The sequence below is a fragment of the Carassius gibelio genome, chromosome B12 (assembly GCF_023724105.1).
Source record: "Carassius gibelio isolate Cgi1373 ecotype wild population from Czech Republic chromosome B12, carGib1.2-hapl.c, whole genome shotgun sequence".
Classification (NCBI taxonomy): Eukaryota; Metazoa; Chordata; class Actinopteri; order Cypriniformes; family Cyprinidae; genus Carassius; species Carassius gibelio.
The window spans coordinates 4,630,442-4,653,647 of NC_068407.1; the positions used below are offsets into that span (position 1 = coordinate 4,630,442).

At 35.3% G+C, this 23,206-nt stretch overlaps 2 protein-coding genes across 2 annotated transcripts in view; one reads left to right on the plus strand and one right to left on the minus strand.

The window, feature by feature from the left end:
- The window catches only part of LOC127969218 (60S ribosomal protein L38), a 607,983-nt gene that overhangs the window by 513,247 nt on the left and 71,530 nt on the right, over positions 1–23,206 (minus strand). The window lies entirely within an intron of this gene.
- On the plus strand, positions 15,605–21,047 carry tekt3 (tektin 3). The gene is made up of 8 exons (XM_052571031.1): positions 15,605–15,722; positions 16,395–16,993; positions 17,969–18,052; positions 18,441–18,511; positions 18,626–18,769; positions 19,248–19,470; positions 20,345–20,499; positions 20,630–21,047. The coding sequence occupies exons 2-8, from the start codon at positions 16,421–16,423 to the stop codon at positions 20,844–20,846; spliced, it is 1,467 nt and encodes a 488-aa protein (XP_052426991.1). The 5' UTR covers positions 15,605–15,722; positions 16,395–16,420; the 3' UTR covers positions 20,847–21,047.

The window sequence follows — 23,206 nt, forward strand, 5'->3', positions numbered from 1 at the left end:
GTAATGTGGCTTGGATGATCAGTGAAGGTGATAGAGTTTCATGGAGAGCAGCAGCAGAAATTTGGAATGGACTGCAGGAAGCTTGGCAAAAGAGTATACAGTGTGCCATACAGGGGCAAACCACACGCTCCTCCTGAGCACTCGTCTCCATAGATGGACTGAAGCCTGCAGCTGTTTTAAGGGCGGGAACTCCTCTGAATTTCAGCGGGTCATTAAAATACGGCCCTGATTACGCCCCTGCTATCCCAGGCAGCCGCGGGGCAGAGGTTAAGGGAGGACTCTCTGAGGGAGCTCCACTGTGGGAGGCCCGGCCTGACTCGTGATGGGCACGTGGATCATGAATGGAACATGAACAGAGACCGACAACTGAAGGCTCACCGCAGCAGTTAGTGTTTCACTCCAAGTGCCCGACAAGAAGAAGAACCACACAGGGAGAAAAAGAAAAGAGAGGGAAAGAATAACACAGGGGTTTTAGCACAGTTCTGTCTGGATGACATTATTTCCATATTTTATTTTCCAGATGTGACTCACAGTTAGTTTATGATGGTTAGTGCTTGTCTGGGACCAGCGTTGACATGCAGTTCAACAGAATAGATGATTAATCAACCAACATGGAGTTTTTGATCAAGTGGTTGGATTTTGTTGATCAAAGTTTTAACTCTGACATCAGGTTGCCAGTGGGGTTACATATTTCCTAACATAGGAATGGTGTACAGCACAGCCTCAGGTTTGTGTGCACATACTGTAGCTCTGCATTCTCAGCTGTTGGGATTCTGTCTGTCTGCACACTACGAACTAAAGCCATGTGGGTAAAGATGGACCCCAGAATTATCTCACAACTTCACAGGATCAAACACCTAATGTACACTATGCCATTCAATCCCTGTTTGGCTGGGCTTCTTATTTATTTATTTTTTCCTTTTTTTCTTCTGTCTGTCAGCTAAAGATAGCTAGTTTTATCTCGCCCTGCAATTCTATGCCATCTTTTCTTTGAACATTCCAAAAAATAAAAAAATAAAAAGGAAATAATATTGGACATCAATAAATATTTATAAATATTATTTTATTATATTTATTTATTTTACTAATTACCACAATGTGAATATTATATTATATTATATTATATTATATTATATTATATTATATTATACAAATTAAATTTTCCATTGTTTATTCAAACTTTTACTTTATTAATTTAATATTGTTTCTTTTTTTTTTACAAAATTGTCACTTTATATAATTTATATATTCTGTTTTTGTATTAATTTATATTAGTTTATATTCATTTAATTATTAATTAAATGTTTATTATTATTATTATTGATATTTATTTTAAAATTTTCTACAGGTTTTTTCCTCCAGTTCATTATATTTACATGATGTGTGTATTTTGTTTTGTGTGTATAAACTGTAATGAATTAAATATAATCATTACACCTAGAGAGAAATTTCTAATAATAATAATAATAATAATTATTATTATTATTATTATTAATAATAATAATAACATTTTTAGAGTAAAACCTCCTAAATATCCATAAAACAAGATAAATTCACCTTTTGTTCAAAACTGGCTACTCAAACAAAGAAAAAATCTCTCTTTTTGTCATGTTTAATTGATTAATTTAATTTAACCCTTTCGAGTCGATTAACGCATATATGCGTTTTGAGTCATTTTCTCCTGATAACCCCGAAAAGAACTTAAATAACACTCTCAGTTTTAATCGTACAGATAAGAGCAATACATCAATCGAATCTGTAAAGGGTCTAGTTTTTTTTTTTTTGGTAGAAAATAAGATTGTTCAAAGGATTTCTGAAGGATTGTGTGACTGGAGTAAGGATGCCAAAAAAATTTGTTTGAAAGTTAGCTTTGATTGTCCCTAATAAACTGTTTAACTGCTCCCCCAAGTGGATATTAAATTATGTTGTGGGATAATTAAATATATTCTTAATAAACTACAAACATAAAATTATATACTTGTATTTTGTTCTCACATTCTTTCTTGTAAGTCCTCCCTCACAGTGGCACAGCTGACTGAGAGGCTCATTATGCAGCTCATTATGCAGGGCTTTGTCTTCTCAGGTGTAAATCACAATGATATTCATGATAGTTGACGCCTACTCGCATATGACTTTTAACAACAAAAAGTGTCTTAGAAAATTTAAATCAATATATTGTTTTCTGTGAATGAGTAAACAAGATGATTTTCACATCATTTAGAAAGAAGAATTCTAGGCTACAAGCTCCAGTTCTCAACTTTTCCGGCAACCAATTTTATGTATGTGTTTTATTGCCTTATTTAAGTGACTTAACATTTTTAGTTTTTCACTAACCATGCATAACATTTTTTTTCTCAAAAATACAATCATGTACATGCATGCATTTCACATATTATTATAGCCCAGTTTGTGCTGATTACAGTGATATTAGACTTTACCCATTTAGATATTTATAAGAAACTGAAAAAAAGCACAAATATCAGGGCATGACAAAACTTCTCCAGGCCCCAAAAATACCCTTAGACTCCAGAGGGTTAATTGATATTTTTACTGGAAAGATTTAGATTTATTTATTTGCATATTTATTTATAACATACATAAATACATACATAAATGTGCGTACAATTTATTCATTTATTTATTTATGTTTGTTTGTCTCCTAGAAAGTATTGACTGAACATTTGCTAAATCTCATCCATTCTGATTGATAATGTTGAGAGAAATCTGGTTTGTTACAGTTGCCTTCTGTGTCCCTGCTGTTCACTGTCCTCATAAACACTCATCCTTCACTGTCCTGTCATCTCAAAGAAAGTGGTATCAGGATGGGATGGTGAGACAATCCACTGTTTTCATGAACCAGCCCTCTCTCACAAATTTCTGTCCTCCGTTCTGGCTGAAAGAGGAGCTCTGTTCTCTACAAGACAACATGGTGCAGAGAAAACAGGAAAAGGACAGTCTTGTTAGGAGCTTCTCGAGCAGGGACACATGACATTTCAGACGCACAGACTCAGGGGGTGGATGGATGAAAGGGTGAAGAGACTGAAAAAATGTCACCCCGTAAATAGAGGCAGACTCAAATATTTTATCCCCTTAATGGACCAGAGTTTTGGACATTCCAGTCCTTTTGTCTTTTTGGATTTGTTTTTGACCATGAGGGCTGTCCAAAGTGGAGCATGTTTCACACAGAACTGAATCTTTCCAGACAACTGATGTCTGTTTTCAGGCTGAGAGAATCTTATTCTGCCTGGAATCTTATTCATACAGTTCCCGGAAACTTTCTGGCTTTTGGCTGCATCTTCCCCTGTAGCATTTAGTGTAGGTTTTAAAACGTTTAAAACGAACTGGTAACAATACTGTATATCATGATGTGAGGTCCAAAAATTTGTTAATAACAACAAATGTTTGTATTTTGAAATCATATCTTCAGTTCAAATTATATGATTTTTTATTACCATTATTTATTACTATTATTTTTTTTATATTATTGTTGTTTTATAGAAAGCCAGCTTAAGTGTCACAAATTTCCTTAAATTCCTGAAAATAGTTTTACTTTTTTCCCTGTAGCCCATTTTCATCAAAGAATATATATATAATTTAGCAAAAATAGCAATTTTTTAACTAGCAATTTGAATTAATTTTTTTTATTGCAATTCTATTGCAGTTATTTTCTTAGAATTGCCTATATATATATATATATATATATATATATATTATATAGGTTATATATAAATTAGATTATATAAATTAGTGCTGTCAAATGATTAATCGCATCCAAATATAAAAGTTTTTGTTTACATACTATACTTTGTATAATTATAATTTATATATAAATACACACACATGCATGTATGTATTTCAGAAAAATATGTTATGTTTGTATATTTAATATGTATGTATATATATATATATAAAGTCTTTTAAAATATATACTGTATGCATGTGTATTTATATATACATAATAAATATACACAGTACACACATATATTATGTTAACATTAACTTTGATTTGCAATTAATCATTTGACAGCACTGATATATATTTTTTTCTCACTGTTTCACATTTTATTTACTTTATATCTCTCAATTATGAATTTTTGCAAGTTTGTATCTTGCAATTCTGACTTTAAGGAAGAAATTGGGAAAAGAGGAGGAAGAAATTAGGAATCGAGAGAAAAAAAGTCTGAATTGTAAGATAAAAGGTTGCAATTGCCTTTTTTTTTCATCAAATTAACATCCATACATTCAGACATTAAAACATTTACAAAATAAAATGAACTGGATAAAGTATATTTTGCATTCATATTGCCATATATATTTATTTAAAGTCAATTTACTCAGTATCATAAATGTGCTTACATCTGATTGAGAATATTTCTCTGTTTTAAATGTTAAATGTACCTGATCAATATATTTTATACATGCTCAGTCAATGATGTTTTAGTTTGAAAACTGATTTACATGCAGTGTATAATATTTCAAACGAATCATAAAACTTAGCAAGATTCCACATTCCAAGCCACAGCCACATTTCTGGATCACACCTAATTAACACGTTTGATTGACAGAGACAATGGGCACATCTATAGCGCTTGATTTGAGACCATGCTCATAAATTCATCTGAAATGTTAAATATGTGACCTTCTGAAAAAATACATCTTAACTGTTCCTGCTTCTGTTCACTCGCTGGTGGGTTTGTATGTGTCTGTTTCTAGAAGTACCTTTTTGTCCGTATTTATCTATTAAGGATTTTCTTCTCAGAATCATTAGTCATGTGTCAGTCTGTGTGTGTGTGTGTGTGTTGGGGTTTGATGGGGCGAGCTGTAACACCATTGTGCCTGCTGCTGCTGCTGAAGTCAGCCACTGAGCACAGTCTGGCAGCACTCACCTCTGCTGTTTCACTGTTGGCTTTATTACAGCAGTTTTGCTCAGATCAGTCACATGGGTTTGGAGAAACAACATGCCAATATTTTCCACACAGAACTGAGAATCTGACCTCATATACTTTATTGCACAAGACCTGAGTCTTTTAGGCACCATCTATTATACTACTATTATCTAGCTAAGTATAGCAGTAGATTCAGTTATAAATAACCAAGAATAAATAACAAGCAGTGTCTTGTTTACACTGAGTGAAAATAATGATGGATGCTATTTATACAGTGTAAATTAAAGTAAATGTAAAATATCTGAATACAGGTGGGTTGAGTAAATATTGTGCAAATATAAAAAAATATATGAAAACATAATTAATATTAACCGCAAAGTATTATATATATATATATATATATATATATATATATATATATATATATATATATATATATATATATATGCGTGTGTGTGTGTGTGTGTGTGGTGATGCCAAGTCTCTAATGTTTTCCAAGCCTATTTATTTGACCACACAGCAAAATCAGTTATATTGTGAAATAATATCACAATTTAAAATAACAGTTTTCTAGATTAAAATATTTTTAAATGTGATTTATTCATGTGATGACAAAGCTGAATTGTCAGCAGTTTCTCTAGTCTTCAGGGTCAAATATAGAAACATTTCTTCTTATCAGTGTTAAAAATGTTTGTGGAAACATTTATTTATTTGTTAAGAATTCATTGATGAATATAAAGTAGAAAATAACAGTATTTCTTTAAAATGATATTAATTTTATATTAAATAATTGTAAAAATCTGTCATTGCCCCTCCCTAATTTTTTTCATTATTACTGTGGCAGATTAATTAGTCCAAATTTAATGAATAAAATCATATGGAAAGCAATTTTTACTTACTTTCTAAAAGTGTATAAGTTATTAAAAGTTTATTATGCTTTATTAAGTCTTCAGGCAGCATTGAAACACAGACGATGGCTCTATTGAAGTGACCAATCAGAGACATTAAAGGTCACTTAAAAAGTGCTGTAAGTTATGTGGCATTTCAACTCAGTTTAGATTGTATGGTTCCCAGATGTGATTCTACTTTCCAATGATTTATATTCTGACATTTTGGTGCTTTCCATGAAGGCATTACAAAGCTCGGTCCCAAAAATGTGTGTCCAGAATTACTCACATTTAAACACCAAATAGTTTTCTGATGTACTCAGAGCATGTCCATTTGAGAGAGCGGTCCGCACCCCTTCCAGGGTCACACTAACCCACCAGTCCAACAAAAGAGAGCAAACGCCCCCGCACGCTCTGCTGCTGAGTCAGTGATGGGCCGCTCACACTTCCATACTTCCATGAGTAACATCCTACATGATCAGATCCCACCTAATGCTGATTTCCAGGAACTAAGTAATAAATCCTTCCTGAAAGTGAGGAAAGGGGTGATTTTATTCTTTAAATGCCGCCATTACTCCAGTCTTCAGTGCCACATGATCCTTCAGAAGTCTTTCCAGTACTGATTTTGTGCTCAAGAATTTATTTATAATTTATTTTTATCATCAGTTGAAGACGATTGCACTGCTTATTATTTTTTATGCAGACAATGATGGATTGTTTGATGAATAGAAAGTTCAAAAGAACAGCTTTTTTATGATTAACATAAAACACAATGGAACCCACCTTATGCTAATTTTCAGGAATATATTCTTTCTGAAAGTAAAGAAAGGTGGTGATTTATTTATTTTTATTGTATTGTTTTGGTGCATTGCATGGTGTGGTTGTTCTTATTTTTAAGTGCTGACTTGCAAGCTCTAATTCTATATGTGCTGACAAACTGCACTAAGGAAAGCCTTTTCTAGTAGTGTGATTCATTTGTGATTATGATTATGTCAGTAAAAACAACAACAGTTGTCATATGTAACAGTACCAGTTTGGTTTGAGAGAGGCATCTTATTACACCCCATATTAGTATTTTTGGACTTACTGTATGTGTTTAATATGACTGAATGAATCTGCTCCTTCTTCTCTCTGTGTGTTTATGTGTGTATGTGTAACATTTTACCGTATGACTCACTCCTTCCATAGTTGGCTGAACTCCAAAGATTAAAACACAGAGTTGGCCTTTCCCCGTCTGGCACAAACTGCTGAAGTAACACTCACTGACCAGAGAAGGCAGAGTTTCCACAAAAAGTAAAATAATAAATAGGCTAAATAAATTGATTTCCTGACATTTAAAAATTGCTTTGATGCGACTTGCTGACAAAACAAGAATACTGTTCCTCATTTGAATGCAGTTTAAGGCGGCTAATGGAAACAGAACCGCAGTGAGGACCCACCCTAATGCAACTCCAAAATCATTTTCTCCACAGCAGTGTGTGCTAAATCTGTTGTTAGGAGGAACACCCATGCATGACACTTGGTGGTGGGATTTAGGCAAACAATTAAAGGGTGTTTAAAGGCATACATCATATGACATCAGACATTTCTCATAGCTGGAGGAGTAGGTTTCTGGGTACACAAAGTTAGGCTATAAGGTGAAGCATGACAGGAAATCCTGTACAAATGATAATAAACATGTTCATCGTTGTCGGTATGAGTCAAAAGGTCAGGAAGAAACCACAGAGGAACCTAGAGCAAGATGGTGCAAATATCTACTTTAAGACCTGATAAGATCAATATTATGGCTTTTTAAACCATTTGAGTTTGTTTATACTCCTTAAATCTCCTTTTAGGCTTTCTGAATATTTTTTTTTCTTTCTAAATGGTACTAGATTAGGGTTCTTTGTGTTGTAACAACTGCAGAATCATTTTTGGCACTTAATAGAACACTTTTTATAATGTTCCATAAAGAACCATGCTTTGAAAGTGTTAAGACTTTAATAGTTTTAAAAATAACTTTTATTGGTTTATGTTGCATTGTTATTATTATTATTATTATTATTATTATTATTATTTTAAGAATTATATTTATATTTGATTATTTGGTTCATTATTTTATTATTTTTAGATGTAATTTATTAAAAAAAAAAATATATATATATATATATATTTTTATTATTATTTATTAGTATTGTTTTACCCCTCTGTCTAGTCTAATTATATCTTGTAGCCTCTTATTTTGGGTTTTGCATGAAAATAAAATGGCTAGCTGTATTAATTAGGTGAGAATGAGAAAGTCTTAACCCACAGAAAAATAAAATAAATAAATAATAATTGTAATAAAGATACAGAAAAGTATCTTGCTCTACAAGGAAAAATACCAGCTGTAACACATTCGTGCATCATTTGCTGGTTGACTGTTTTATAACCATAAAATACTTATTGTAAGTTTTCTGCAGTGTGAATCATGATGTTTTGATTATAGCTATGCAAGTATCTCAACATAGTGTCTATATTCCGGTTGGTAAAACTAGCATTTACCATGCTAGTTTAATCTCAAAATGAGTGTTTAGTGACCAAGTGATCCCTCAGGACTACAATGCTCTTCACACCTACGTCAGAGACAAACCACCGGACAATGAGCTGTGACATTTTGGGAGCGTGACGGGGTTGTTGGCAGGCCTGTGTGCAGACTGGATGTATTGTAAGTTAGGTCCTGGCCAGGCTCCACGGCTGCTGCCCTCTCCTCCGCTGGGCCGTGTGGCTCTGAAGGAATGTGATGACTGGGACGGTGAACAGAGCCCTGCATTCATGCTCAGCAGGCAGGAACTTTGGCTCTGTGACTGCAGCCTGAGCGAGCTGTCGGACATGTGTGGTGCTTTTTGTCTGTCTATGCTCGATATCAATCTCTCAATTTCATTTCTTTGTCTGTCTGTCTAATCGTGTCTGTCTGTAGCTCCTTCCTCAGTCTGTTGTCAAACTCTCTCAACCTGTTTCTATTTACATTTTTATTTATTGGTGAGATAAAGATCTGAAATGTGCAACTGAACCATATACATACGTATATATACGTAGCCGAATGTATGATTTTATTTTATTGCAATTTTATGATACATAGTTTGTAATATAATTTATATTTCATTTATTTGTTTTACATTTTTTGCATACAATAAAATGGGTCTGTCATTTAAAAAAATGCATATACGTCAGGCTTAAGCAGTTAAGTTTTAAAAGAAGTAATTTAGCATTTTATTTTATTTTATTTTTTATTTTTTTTAATTTTTTTTTAAAGCTTTTGCATGCAATAAAGATGGAGAAGTGGTTTTCCAAAAATTACAAAATAATAATAAAAAAAAAAACATTTGCCAAGAAATATGTGTAGATCATTGGTGAAAATGTATGCTGTTTCCAAGCAATGATGCAACTTATAATAATAGAAAAGTTTGATAAAAGGCGTTAAGAAAATAATTTCTTGTGGTATTAAAATAATTAAATCACAAAATTTGTTGTAATTGCTAAAAAATTATTTTGGTCACACCTTGTTATGGCCCACGTTCATATAAAAATACTAATCTTACAGCCTATAAAATAACATCAGTAAAGCACTAAAGAAGATTTGGATTGTGTCAAGTACTTAACAACGCTCTTATTTCAGAAATGATGTATTTTGATGTTCTACTCTTGGCCATGACAAATGTTATATCATCTCATAACAGTTTTGTTCTGCATTATTTACGCTTTGCCCAGATGTCTTCTGTGGTCTAGTTGCATGTCTAGACCATTTATTAAGACCTGCACTTTTCAGAAGCACAAATGCACCATGCTAAGGTTTATCTGTCATCCCTTTCCCCCATGGTTTGGCCTAATCTGATCCTTGGCGCCTGTGCTGTTCTACTATGTAATCCAATACTGTACCATTCTTGATACCTCTAAAGATTTTCCAACAGACCTACAGTGAAGAATGCAAACCTACTCTAAACATTACCACTGAATGATGGTCTAGACATAGTCTAGGAGCCAAATTAGGAGTGCTAATGAGCACATTGCTATCTGGCGATAACCTTTCTGCTGAAAGCAGAAATGACAAAAATTGAGCTAAAGAGATAGCAAATGTGCTTTCTTATACACAAGCCTTAATTAGGATCATGCACCCTCCTCAGCGTATAGCTTCTATAAGCCATTAAAGAGACCACCCATTGGGAATATTTATAGGAGGAGATTCACTGAGGCTTAAGTATCTGAATAGCACATGATCCAGCACCTGAACTGAAACATTCCAAACGTCACTTAGAAAGCTTCTCATAGCACCACAAGTTTCCCGTTTAAGACATTCTAGGATTTCCAAACATGATCTTAGCTAGACTAAAGCAAACACGCCAAAAACATAAAGCAAATGTGTTGACTGACATTGTTGATTGAGCACACTTCTACTGACATGCACTGTATCATCTTTATTGCTGAACAAACTTCTATTAATCAAAGAGCCTAATCCAAATGAACACTGATTCTATTTATCCCAGGCTAAATATATATTTCAGTACAATATAATCATCACAATGCAACTTCGCCTTTACACTGACCCCCCCCCCCCCCCCCCCCCAATGTAGACATGCCATTATTTTAGCATTTGTCCATTTATACTGTAAAATAAAATAAAATAAAATAAAAATATTTATTGCTGTTGATAAACTGATGTACTATATAAAATTGACAAGAAATCATAAAACTATTGCAGCAGCAGAATAACTGTTATTAATGAAAGTGACAATATTAAAATTTTACACCACTTTTACATTCATTCATTTGTTTGTTTGCTTGTTTATTAATTTAATTTAATTTAATTTAATTTAATTTAATTTAATTTAATTTAATTTAATTTAATTTAATTTAATTTAATTTAATTTAATAATAAACACCCAGAAGCAAGTGGTAAAAACTGGTAGCAAAAATGCTAAATAAATTTATTTCACACACACACACACACACAATCTCTAAATTAGAAGCTCTCAAAGACAAATTATATTCCAAATTCCTGTGTCTCAGTAGGGGGCTGCTATTGGCCAGTCAGATTTAATGGCTCAGTGACTGTCCTGTTCAGGTGTGATGGCAGCCGTTGACAACAGTGAGGAAACTATGGTTGCCATGTTGCCAACATGATCACTAATTCAGACATATTATTCTGAAATATTTACACATGTCTGGGACCAGCTCAGTATACCTCACTCAATCTCTTGATCATTAAAGAAAATGCACGACTGATGGCATGCAATTTTGAATAAATATACAGCTAGAGAGGAAAGAGAGGCCACTAGTTTAACAAAGCAGGATGTTCAATCCTCTGTGACTGACACTTGATGGAGTCAGAGAGGAAAGATAAACACAGACCCTCCCCAAATTATTAGAGACCTGACCGAGCCCTTTCCTGATGCAATGTGCCTGAATTTCAATGGTGTTTAGATAGTACATAGCATTGCTTCCTCTCTGTCAGCATTTCCACGTGTGTTCTGTGTGGAAGTGCATGGAATTATGGCCCAGTAACGAGGAGGAATGTAGATGGAATGGTTGATCCTTACTTCACCTCAGATAACAAGCCATCAAACCCTCTTCAGCATGGAAACCTGAAGCCTGCAGTGCCGTCATCTGAGTGATCAACCATCAGGTTCTTTCTCTCTCCCAGTCCATCTGATCCTCTGGAATACCAGCCAGTGCCGGGTCTCACAGTGTTAACATGAAAACCATCCCACCCAACCCTCCCAGAGCATCCCTTCCACTACTTTTTCCCAACACCACACTACACTGGCATGTTGCCACACCATTTTCAAACTATCTCTGAACAAACTTTTGAACCGATCATTGTTAAAATGTATAATTACCTGAAAATATTTTAATCTCTAAAAGGGCCGTTCTTACAGAACTCATTTTTGCAGATTGGAGCTCTGCTTTTACAATGTACAATTTTTTTTTTTTTTTTTTTTTTTTTTGTGGTATGGGAACAAAACAGCAAGGTCTCAAGGCACTTTTTTTTTTTTATTCAACTTATTTTAACTCGAATGCAATGTTTTTTTAAAATAATATAAGTGAGACACTGCAAAAGACGCATGACCGTCAAACAAAAAATTATGCAAAACAAGCAAAACACAGGACAGTGGACTACAAAAAAAAAAAAAAAAAAAGGCAAATGCTTTTTTTTAAATGTTGAACTGATTTTAACTTGAGAGTTAAACTTGAAAGTGGTCAAAAAGGTTTATCTAGTGCATGTTTACATAAAATAACTAATGGAACAGCATGCAAAAATGAATGTTGTACAAAACATGGCTGCAATTAAATCTGTGAAGACCTATACTCAGAATACTCTTTGCAAGACTCCATAGAGTTCGTAAAATGGGTTTGTCCTTTCACACATTCGTGGAATGCAGTAGTACACCGCAGACCCTCCAGACGCACGGTACTAGGGTAAATATAGGGTACTCTAAAGTTACACTCACGTTCTAGATTGAAGCCGTTGGGCACTGGGGAGGTGTTTGCTGTTTGGATGGCAATGGACGTCAACCATGGGTTTGTTCTCCATGCCTTTACAGGGCATATTCAACGTGGGGAGAGGCAATGCCATGAGGTCTGATGTGTTTGTGTGTGTGTGTGTGTGTGTGTGTACGTCAGAATGTGTGTCGAGTGATACAGTAGATCACTGGCACAATGCCCTTTGAATCTCAGCTTACCCTGTTGACATAGAAAACGAACGGTTGTGATATTAAACCAATTGGTGAGAAGCTGCGGTTAAGCAGCAAAATCTAAAACTGCACTTTTTTATGCTGTGGTTAGCAAATTTAAGAAGCCTGTATTCAACTTAAAGTAAATCCTGACTAAAATAAGTAATTTATCTTGATTTTTTCTATACTAGACTAGACTAGACTCATCAAATGTCCACATTAAAATAATAACAATAAAAGAGTGACTATTCTTTCCCTATTGTAGGCTGTTGGCTGGATTGCCTAACAGGGAGTTCATGTAGTGTTATTTTAGTAAAGACACAGACATCAGGGAGAAAACCACAGTGGGATAACAGAGAGGGGCGCTGGTTGGGGAGGATCACGTTGAGAAACTCTGGTCTGTTGGCAAAGAGAGCAACAGGAAGGGAACAAAAGTCCAAAACATTGCATTACAAAGCTAATATATTATATAATATATTATATAATTCTAATATAATTCTATTAATATTATATAATTCTAATATATATAATATATAGAGATACAAAAATACAGATTAAGAAAATAATTTTGCCATTCATGGTTTAAAAATACATTCATAAATTAATTTTATTTTAATTGTATAGCTTTTGTTGTATGTTTGCAATGTAAAAGCAACCTCCCAACAATGTGAGCACAGTTGCACTTTGGAAAACACATAATTGAAAGACAAACAATTATTTAATATTTAAATATTTCATATAAATAGCTAATGCAATTTAGTTGCTATAAAATATTTAATGTTTTGATATTAAAATTATAAATAACCACTAGACCAGTATAATAATAATGATAATAATAATAATATTTATAATATATTTTTATTTTATTTTAAAATGAATTTGTCCATGCAAAATTAAAGAATTTACCAATAGATTAATTATAATTTTTGATAATAGTATAGTTTTTAATGTAGCAAAGTACAAACATAATCCCACAAAAATTGTCTGTGGTTTTTATCCTCTCCTCCTTCCACAGTAAGACATGTTGCATTCCAGTCTATGAAGAATGACTTTGAGACTTAGCGGCAAAGCCATTTTCCTTTTGCATGAGTCAATGCATGTCAACACCCTCTTCAGAACTGAGAGAAACAAGCCCAGCCGGGATAAACACATGACACCCAGCCTCAGTCCTGGGCACATATGTGCATCTCTTAGCCTGGGCTGTAACAGGACACACAGATACTGTGATAAACAGCCCATGTTCTCTCTTCCTGTTGAATGAATCATTGATAAGGCAGCGGTAACCCATCCTCATGGTGAAGGTATTGGGGGCCATGCAATAATTAGAAGGTGTCCTCTCACCTAACTCACTGATTCATAGCTCAGATTCCCTCCATTCAGAAAGATGAATGTGTACACAAATTATGGGAGTCTTGACAGTGTGAGTTTTCTTGAAAAACAATGGAATTTCAATTTCGGACTTTCAGTTTGGTGGTTGCAAACACAAAACTTTAGCATTATTCCGTGGTTCCAGAATTGTGTTGAAACTAAAGTATCTTTTCAGATCTGGATCATTAACTTTAAACATTCACTTCTGGTCATAATTCATCATTATGCTTCCTCCAGTAAAAGTCCATCACCTGTTGTCCTCTCACATCTAAATCATATTAGTAGAAATGTTTTGGACTGTTTTCACTTGATGTGTGCATATTTCTCTCCTGATTCAGATAACATGACTTTTTCTCTGGAAAGGGCAATATTATGGATAAAGGACTTTTATTTTGTTCGGAAACAACAGTTTGAAGTTGGGTTTGTTTCACTTAATTAATGGACTGAAACTGTGTGGTCTACTTGTGGATTATTAGACGGTGTATCTAAAATCACATTTACAATGTAATGACTTTTTAAATATAATTGCATATATGTACATAGAGTTAATGATGATATAATTTCATGTTTTAATTAAGTGACAATACATTTTAATGCATATGCAGTAATGGGTTTCTCAAGGGTGTGTGCTTTAAATTGAAAAACTCCTGCTTCAGTCCAGCTGGACACTTTTGCTGAAATACCAGTAATGCTAAATATCTTTTATCCTCGAGATAGGACAAAACATCAGCCAATAAATACAGTACAGCTGTCGGCAGAGGTGCTTCTCCCTAGGCACTTAACATTTACAATCACGTTTCCAGCTGTGTTACTTGTCCAGATGTGCCACACCCCAACAGAAAGAACTCTGCCATATTGCATCTGTGAAATAATAACTATGCCTTGTTTCCTAGTACAAATAAAAATAAAAGACTATTTTCTCTGCACATATATGCAGGTGTCATTATGCAAACACTTTCTGTTTGATGGTCATTTGAGACACGAGTAAAAGGTGCACTGAAACACACAGACAGAAGTCTCAACTTTTATGTGTCATCACTTCTGAAACGTTAGACAAGAGACACACAGAGTATCTGCACTCTCAGACACCAGCCCTGAATGCAGAGTTGAGGAGGATTGTTCTTACATGCACTAAAATTTACAGCTGCAAACGAAAAACCCTGTTAATGAATACATATTAATCTTATTGATTAAAAATGATGCATATGAGTTTGTACATTCAGTAGCATGCTTGGCATAAAATGGTCCTGTCTCTCTCAGAATGACCCTTTGTCCCAGTTCATCACGGCTGGTCACTTTGTCTCCGCTGAACTGTTACTGCTAGTTCATGTTTTCTCAATGGTTTCTAGAGAATTGCACATTAACTCATCAGACGGTCCGACTGCCCAGAAAGCATGAAGTTAGACGTTTTTCTGAGAATATGTTCAGAGATAAACTGTAGCCTATTATATAAGTGTGTGTACATATATATGTATACACACACACTCACACACACACACACACACACGCACGCACGCACGCAAGCACACACACACACACACACACACACACACACACACACACACACACACACACACACACACACAGTATATAGATATGTTCATGCTTCTTGTTTATTTCTATAGACTTGCCCTGTTTGGTTGTCACTGGTTATCAGCCTCTTAACCAGCAGTAGTGTTGGATAACTGATCTTTCGATTGAGCTCTTACGGAAATGATTCGCGGAATGATTCTCGCCGAAGGGCTTGTCTATCAGTAAGGCACAGAGACGCTCGCGATCAGTCGCGCATGCGCAGTGGTGTCCACAGTTCTGCACAGGTGCGCGCTTACACCTGTCAGCAGTACACAGAGCTTTGCGCTTCATCAGAGTGACAGACGAGATTCAAACACACGGTGAGTTTACACATATTCAATTAATCTATTTAAGAACCTATTGTATAGTTTTCCAAATATTCTTTCTCGAGGTATTTAGTAAGTTTGACTTTTCTCTGATTGGCGCATTTTGGAGAAGGTAAAACGATGCAATGCAAATAATATTCTGTTCCGACATTTAATTTGCATTATTCGTTTTCAGTTTATCTAAAGTGACCTGTATAGTACCTACTTAAATTGATACGAAAATAATCATTAGAATATTTAAAAAGAAAGAGCTTTAAGGCGTTACTTCTACCAAGTGTTATTATTCCAATGCCTTTTGCGTGTATGTATAAGTTATGATAACTTTCATTCATAACGTTAACACATTTTAGCCATACAAAGCTTGACAGATTGCACTTTCAAATAGTTCAGATAGATTACTTTGATATCTATATTTCCATTTCTAATTATAAACATTAAAAAATGTAACATTAATAAATTGGTGTCTTTTACATTTTCACCTTAAATTATAAACCATAAAAATATAGTCTGATATTATGGCCTAATGCCAGTGTTTCCATGTCTGAAACAAACAAACACAAAACACACACACACACACACACACACATACAAAGGCAGCCTAAGCATGCAGTTATTAACCACAAGTGGCAGTACACATTCCAAAGCAAAGTCTGTTATATTTCACAGGGAAAAGGTGGCTAATTGATTGACACATGGAGCTAATTGCATCCACTCAGATGGCCACTTACACTCGGCCAAAATCAAGCCATTTCCTACCGGCCATATCTACCACAGCAGCTAGTTATAGGAGCCACCAGCCAGCCTTGACCCTCAACCAGAATTCAAACATGCCCTGGAGGACTAATTCTTACTTTAGAAGTGGCAGTGCTATCCCAACTGTATCAGCCCTTCAAAGAGAAAACCTAGACTTTGTCCGGGCCAAGACCATGTTCTACCCCTCTAACAGGACAGCTCTCAGTGCACGCTACATGCCAGAGGACTGGTTCAAGTCCAACCACAGTAATTACAGGGAGTCAGAGTCGTCCCGGAACAGTGCCGAAAGGCTTCGGAGGGACACAATCCGCATGATCCAGGATAAGGACCAGATGACCCGTAGAACTCAGGACACCACCAGCAAGAACATCGGAGAAAGACTAAACGACATCAGCTTCTGGAGATCAGAGCTCAATCATGAGATAGACAACATGGTGACAGAGATATCAGCGTTGACGGATGTGAAAAGAAGACTGGAAAGAGCACTTGCTGAAACTGAAGGGCCACTGCAGGTAATGTAATTCACATATATAATTTACAAAAGTAACAATTCTATGTGAATAATTATATAAATAATACATAAATATAAATGTATGTCTATATGTAGAAGAAATGTACAACATAAATATACACAATAAATATATTATATATTTAATATATTTGATATAATATTTAATTTATATATAAATAGTTTAAATATTTAAGTTAAATATTTTAATTATATATATAATCATGATTTTTTATGCATGTAACATTTGGTGCTTAATAGAAATTACACTATATTTCACCTCTCTAAACAGATTTAAAGGTCATTTCTTGCTTTTACTGCTGTAACAAATATTCCAACCGTGCTTGGAATGGTAGCATGGCAGAGCTCTAGTGGTTTTCTATCAGCCCCACACCTAATTTGGGTCACAGTGATCTAGCTAAAGACCCAGTAACTAGAAAAGCCCACAGTAGAGTGTCAGGTGACTCATTGTTAGAAACCACTTTGGTAAAATAACCTAGTGGGGTGTAAGATATACACACTCAATCACACTGAGCTCAAAGCTCACTAGATCTACAGTGACCTCAATGTGTCCCACCGCTGTCTTTCCAGAGTTACCCGTCTGAGTCACAGTAAGAGACTGTTTCCACAGGAACCACACCAAAACATGCTGACTGCTAGTGTGCTGAATGAGTGTAGTGACACTGCTGTCACCTAACAGGAAAGACCACGGGAATGATCACAAGACGTTTCCATAGTGTTGTAATTGCTTACTAGAGATTCCGTTGTCACATTTTGAATGAGGATGTAATCCCGTGTGATATCCTGTCATCAGTTATCATTGCTTTGTCAAAGTTCTGTCTGCACTGAACATTGTAAAAATCAAAATAAAATAAAATCATACAGAATAAAATACAATTAAAATATATAAAAAATTAAATTAAATAGATATTGTATCATCTACATAAATAGCCTATTCCAACTCTTTTTCTCTTTCCAGGTTTCTCAGGAATGTTTGTTCCACAGGGAGAAACGGATGTCCATTGATCTGGTTCATGATGATGTAGAGAAAGATTTAATTAAGGTGAGGTCACCGGAGCTTTCATCTAAACACATAACAACTGAAACCAAAAACAGCCTCAAATATAAGCAATATGGGTTAATTAATCAAGAATGCGGCTTTCTAAACCATTGTGCTTTTATTTTGATCACATTAGATTTAATAGATGACTTTCTGGAATACCTGATTCTGAATGGTCAGTTGTGGCATTCTGAGGTCAAATATTTTATATATTTTCTTTATAAAGTAGCCTATCTATGCCCAAGACAGCTGACTGTGTAAGCTGTGTTCATTTTGAGTCTAACTTATAAATAAATCATTAAACTACTATCAAATTCTTCCCACGTAAGGAAATTTTAAGCATTCATCATTTCTATATTTGATATAAGTTAATTTAGCATTTTTTTTGCAGGAAGTGGAAGTGATTAAGTCATGTCAGGAGAGAATGAGGCGGCATTTAGACAGAGCTATTGCTCAACTAGCGTGAGTCTTGCAGAAAGCATTATTTAAAAAGCCTCTAACCCAAAAATACAACTTTGCCTTCATATGAAGCATCTCTGAAGCAGGGCATGTGATTATATTCATTATCATCCTCAGGTCGAATCGTGCCGCACAGCACGAGTTGGAGAGAGATTTGAGTGACAAGGTCACAGCACAGAGAATTGATGATAGGTGTCACCATCTCAGGAACACCTCTGATGGAATCAGCTACTATAGAGGGATCGATCGCATGGACCCATCGTGAGATTTACTACAAAGTTCTGTCATGAAACTCTAGATGGCACAGTCCGATAGGTCTGACTCAGTCTGACTTAATGACGTCATCACATGGTGCAGCTGATTGGGTCTTTTTGTATCAGCGGCCAATGGCCAATTCAAATACTAGTGCTTGCTGTAGCAGTTGCAGCATGCTTCAGAAACCCTCCACCTTCCCCAGCTCCACCTGTATAGATCTGCTATGGAGTGATTTGTGTATGCTATATGGGGGTTATTTCATATACTGTATGTTATATTTGCAGCAGCAATATTTCTTACATGCTCACAGCAGCATATTGTGGATATACTGGAGTAACGAGTCTCGGTACATGCTCTGCCGCAGCATTGTAGCAGATTTATATAGATTATTATTTATTTTTATTTTTAGGATATGTTAGGGTCAGGATTATCAGCCTAATGATGTTATAATTTTCTCTGCTTACTCTCTTTCTAATCTCAACAGTATCAGTCTTCCCGACTCCTGGTCGAAGTTTACTGACGACAACATCCTGCATTCTCAGAGCGAACGTGCCGCCTCTCACAAACTCCGTGATGAGATTGAGATCCTGCTCAGTGCCACTTCAAACGAGATGTGGAACCAGTTTAACAGTTTAAATGTGTCTTTTACCAACCGCATCTCTGAGATGGCAGATGCCAAGAACAATCTGCAAACCCACCTGGCCAAGGTAACCACAGGATGCTGAACATCACATCAAAACTATCAACCACTCATTCCTCATTTGATGTTTAGTAATAATAGGATCTATCCTACTTCCCCCTTACCACTTCACTTCGACTGGGCAAGACCCAGAATATATTGCCTGCATGTTTCTGCCCTAAAGATGTAGACAGGAAGCTCTAAACACTAGAGTCTGTTGTTAAGGAGGTTAATGAAGAGCATGAAGAAGCTGTCAGCTGTCCATAGTGTTTAAGTTCTTGACGGCTGTTATCAGAGGCGTGAGGCAACCAATAAAGAATTATCATTCATGGTGCTGAGTTGATCAAAATGAGATGACATCAAATCGTGTTGGTGAGGCAGTGTGTTTCTTTGTAAGAGATGCATCTGTAACGAGACACTTAATCATGCATATTTTTATTATGCATATATATATATATATATATATATGGATAATATGGGCTGTAATGAGAATTATAAAGCCCTTTCAAATCCTTCACACACCAGTCAGTTTAATGCAATCTTGAAAGCATTAAGTAATCACAAATCCACCAATATAATAATAATAATAGTAATTATATATATATATATATATATATATATATATATATATATATATATATATATATATATACTAAATAAAATAAAAATCTGTTTAGATTCTGGTTTGATTACTGCTCTTCCAATTCTGTCCTGACATGGTTGTGTGGATGGGAATTTTGCCCAGAGAAAAAAACTACATACTACATATGATATATACAGTACTTGACTGGAGCTTTTTAACTTTGAGAAGGGTCAAGAAGTCAGACACAAAGAATAACTGACTTTGTCTTTTGTTCAATCAACTCTCTTTCATTTTTTTGCCTCTTGCTCCTTGCTTTCAGACCCTTCAGGAAATCTACCAGACCGAGATGCTGATTGAAGCTTTAAGAAAGGCAATCCGAGACAAAGAGAACCCACTTAAAGTTGCCCAGACCCGCCTGGAAGAAAGGTCTCGCAGACCAAACGTCGAACTCTGCAGAGACAATCCTCATCACAGGTAATAGCATTATGTCTGTCAAGAAACCGTTTGGATACAAAAACTATTTTGCATACAAGATTACACAGTGATGCAAAAATCAGATGCCAAACCTCTGTTTTCCTTGTTTTACTCCCTTTCTCTTTCTCAGGCTGATAACAGAGGTGAGGGAGATCGAAGACACCATTCATAAACTGAGAGAGAGACTGATGGAGGCCGAGAACACTCTCCAGACCCTGGTGAAGACCAAAGTTGCTCTAGAGCATGACCTGTCAATCAAAGCCAACTCTCTGTTCCTGGATCAGGAGAAGTGCATGGGTATGAGGAAGAGCTTTCCCAGCACTCCTCGTCTGGTCGGATACACCTAGACACCTTCCAGAATCTTCTCCAAAAGATGAACTACAAGATTAGCATCAGAACAGCTTTTGTCTTGTTCTTTTTATTAAGAGGAATAACATTTTGCACCTCACTTTTATTGTTTCACTAAGTTAATCACATCTATCTATCTATCTATCTGTCTATCTGTCTATCTATCTATCTATCTATCTATCTATCTATCTATCTATCTATCTATCTATCTATCTATCTATCTATCTATCTATCTATCTATTTATCTATCATATATATATATACAGGAGGAAAATCCTCTATTTTTGTAGTAATCCTTGTTAGTATTCCTAACAAATTCCTAACTAAAGAGTTTGAAGAGATAAAATACAAAGCTCAGTTTAGAAGTGATCTTAAGAGCTCCAGACATCTGTTGAACTGAGAATGTAAACAGGTTTGTTTTTGCTCAGGTGTGACATGATTCTGACAGTTTGCAGACAGTGGACAGAGCACCTTGCTTCTGTTTGTTTAGTTCTGAGGTCCACTTGAGGGCTGTCACTGATAAAGTGATCTTAACTCCACGCTTCCCTGAGTACACCAAAGCACAGTGGCGCTGTAGTTCTCATGTTCTTCTGAAGTACAAACACACACTTCAGAAACAGATGCCACCGGCAACAAGACTCACATTTAAGTGTACACACAGCATCTGGGTTTATTGATTCAGAGGGGGAACGTGTTTGCTCCTATAAACAACACTCTGGTGTTCTGCTCAAACACACATTTCAAACTCTTTGCATAAATCAAAGTATGCTTTGTAGGCTGAATGCTTAACAGTGAAAGATGCACTTGAGATTATGTAGTTACATCCGTAAAATCAATGAGTTGTGTGCTATCTGACAGCACGTTTATGAAAATACACATCTCAGAAGACATAATTAAGCTTTATTTGGTCTCAGATTTTTCACCTGAAATTCTGTAGGAAATATACTGCAAAGATAAGCACAAAAGACAATTGCTGTAATACAGAAAGAGTAGATACAGTTGATAATTGAATAGTATAGCTCAGATTATTTGTGTCTGACTTTTGGCCACAATCTGGTAAATTTGAGAAGCATAATTTTAGATCTCTTCTGAGGTTTTTCTTTACTATAAAAATTACTTAGTAGTAGTCATTCAAATATATTGCACCAAAATGTTTGTATTTAGATATTTATTTTTACTGTCAAGCCAACAGTTTAAAATACATCTGATCATAAAAGAGGAAGTGAAAAAAAAGAAAGAAAAGTGACAGTTTATGCCCTACGATTCAACATTTTTGAATGGATTGTTTAAAAAATGCATAATGGTTTAAAAAAAATGCATTATGGTTTTCAGAAAAAAAAAAGAAGAAAAAGTTTATTGATCAGAAATTCAGCATTTTATAATAATTGCTGAAGGATCATGTGACACTTAAGACTGGATCAACGGCTGCTGAAAATTAAGCTTTGCCATCACAGGAATAAATTACACTTTTAAATAGAATACACATTTTGAACAGTAAAAGTCACTCCTAAGTCCAACAGCTTCTCTTGAATAACTCTGTGCAGATGCCTTGCTCAGGAACACTGATTTAGCACAGGGATTGCTAACTGTCAACTGAATCTTCAGTCTTCTATTTTCAAATAACATTTAACACCACACCACATCAGTTCCCCTGTCCAGTGACTGACAGACTGTTCACTTGTCATGTCTGTTGTCAAGGAAAGCAATGCACCAAGTAAATACTGGAGTCCCTGTTCTCTGTTCTTTTCAGGTTTCTCATCATCTGGAGCACACAGGGGTCCTCAGAGATGTTTGCTATAGTAGTCAGACTGAAGCAGTTTTGATTTCAGCATGTCTGAGTATTGTACTCGAGAGCTTCATTCCGGATACCCAACCCTGACCTTTGAAATATTGCAGAAATGTGTTGCTCAAGACAAATATGACTCTGTTTGATCAGATGTTGACATAAAAACTATATTCTGGAGGCCTTATAATGTATGTGATTTAATGCTGAAGAGACTGGCCATTTTCTTACAGATAATATTTACATTTCTGGATTTGTAGGATCTTCATGCAGAGTAATGAGTTATCAGTTTTCATCTGGCTTCTTCGCCACATTATTTTCACTTCTGAAGTGTGGTTCTCATGGTTTCCTGCAAAGGAAACATACAGACATAACATTTGAGTGGGCCCTGCCAGCCCACGAGAGTCATCCAGTGGCCAGCTGTGCCTGAATTTAAGTTGGATCCCATGGTTTTTTTCTCATGGAGTTTTACACACAGGGCACCACTTTAGACCAAGATATCTGCCAACAGTACAGTGTAGTCATATTCACGTAACAGTTTGAATCTCAGTGTGGTCCAAACACAGCTGGGCACTG

Bases quoted from the DNA above. Each gene is read 5' to 3' on its own strand.
- tekt3 (XM_052571031.1), top strand. From the start codon at position 16,421: ATGGAGCTAATTGCATCCACTCAGATGGCCACTTACACTCGGCCAAAA. The intron at 18,770-19,247 runs GTGAGATTTACT...TAATCTCAACAG, and splicing joins ATCGATCGCATGGACCCATC to TATCAGTCTTCCCGACTCCT. The intron at 19,471-20,344 runs GTAACCACAGGA...CCTTGCTTTCAG, and splicing joins TGCAAACCCACCTGGCCAAG to ACCCTTCAGGAAATCTACCA.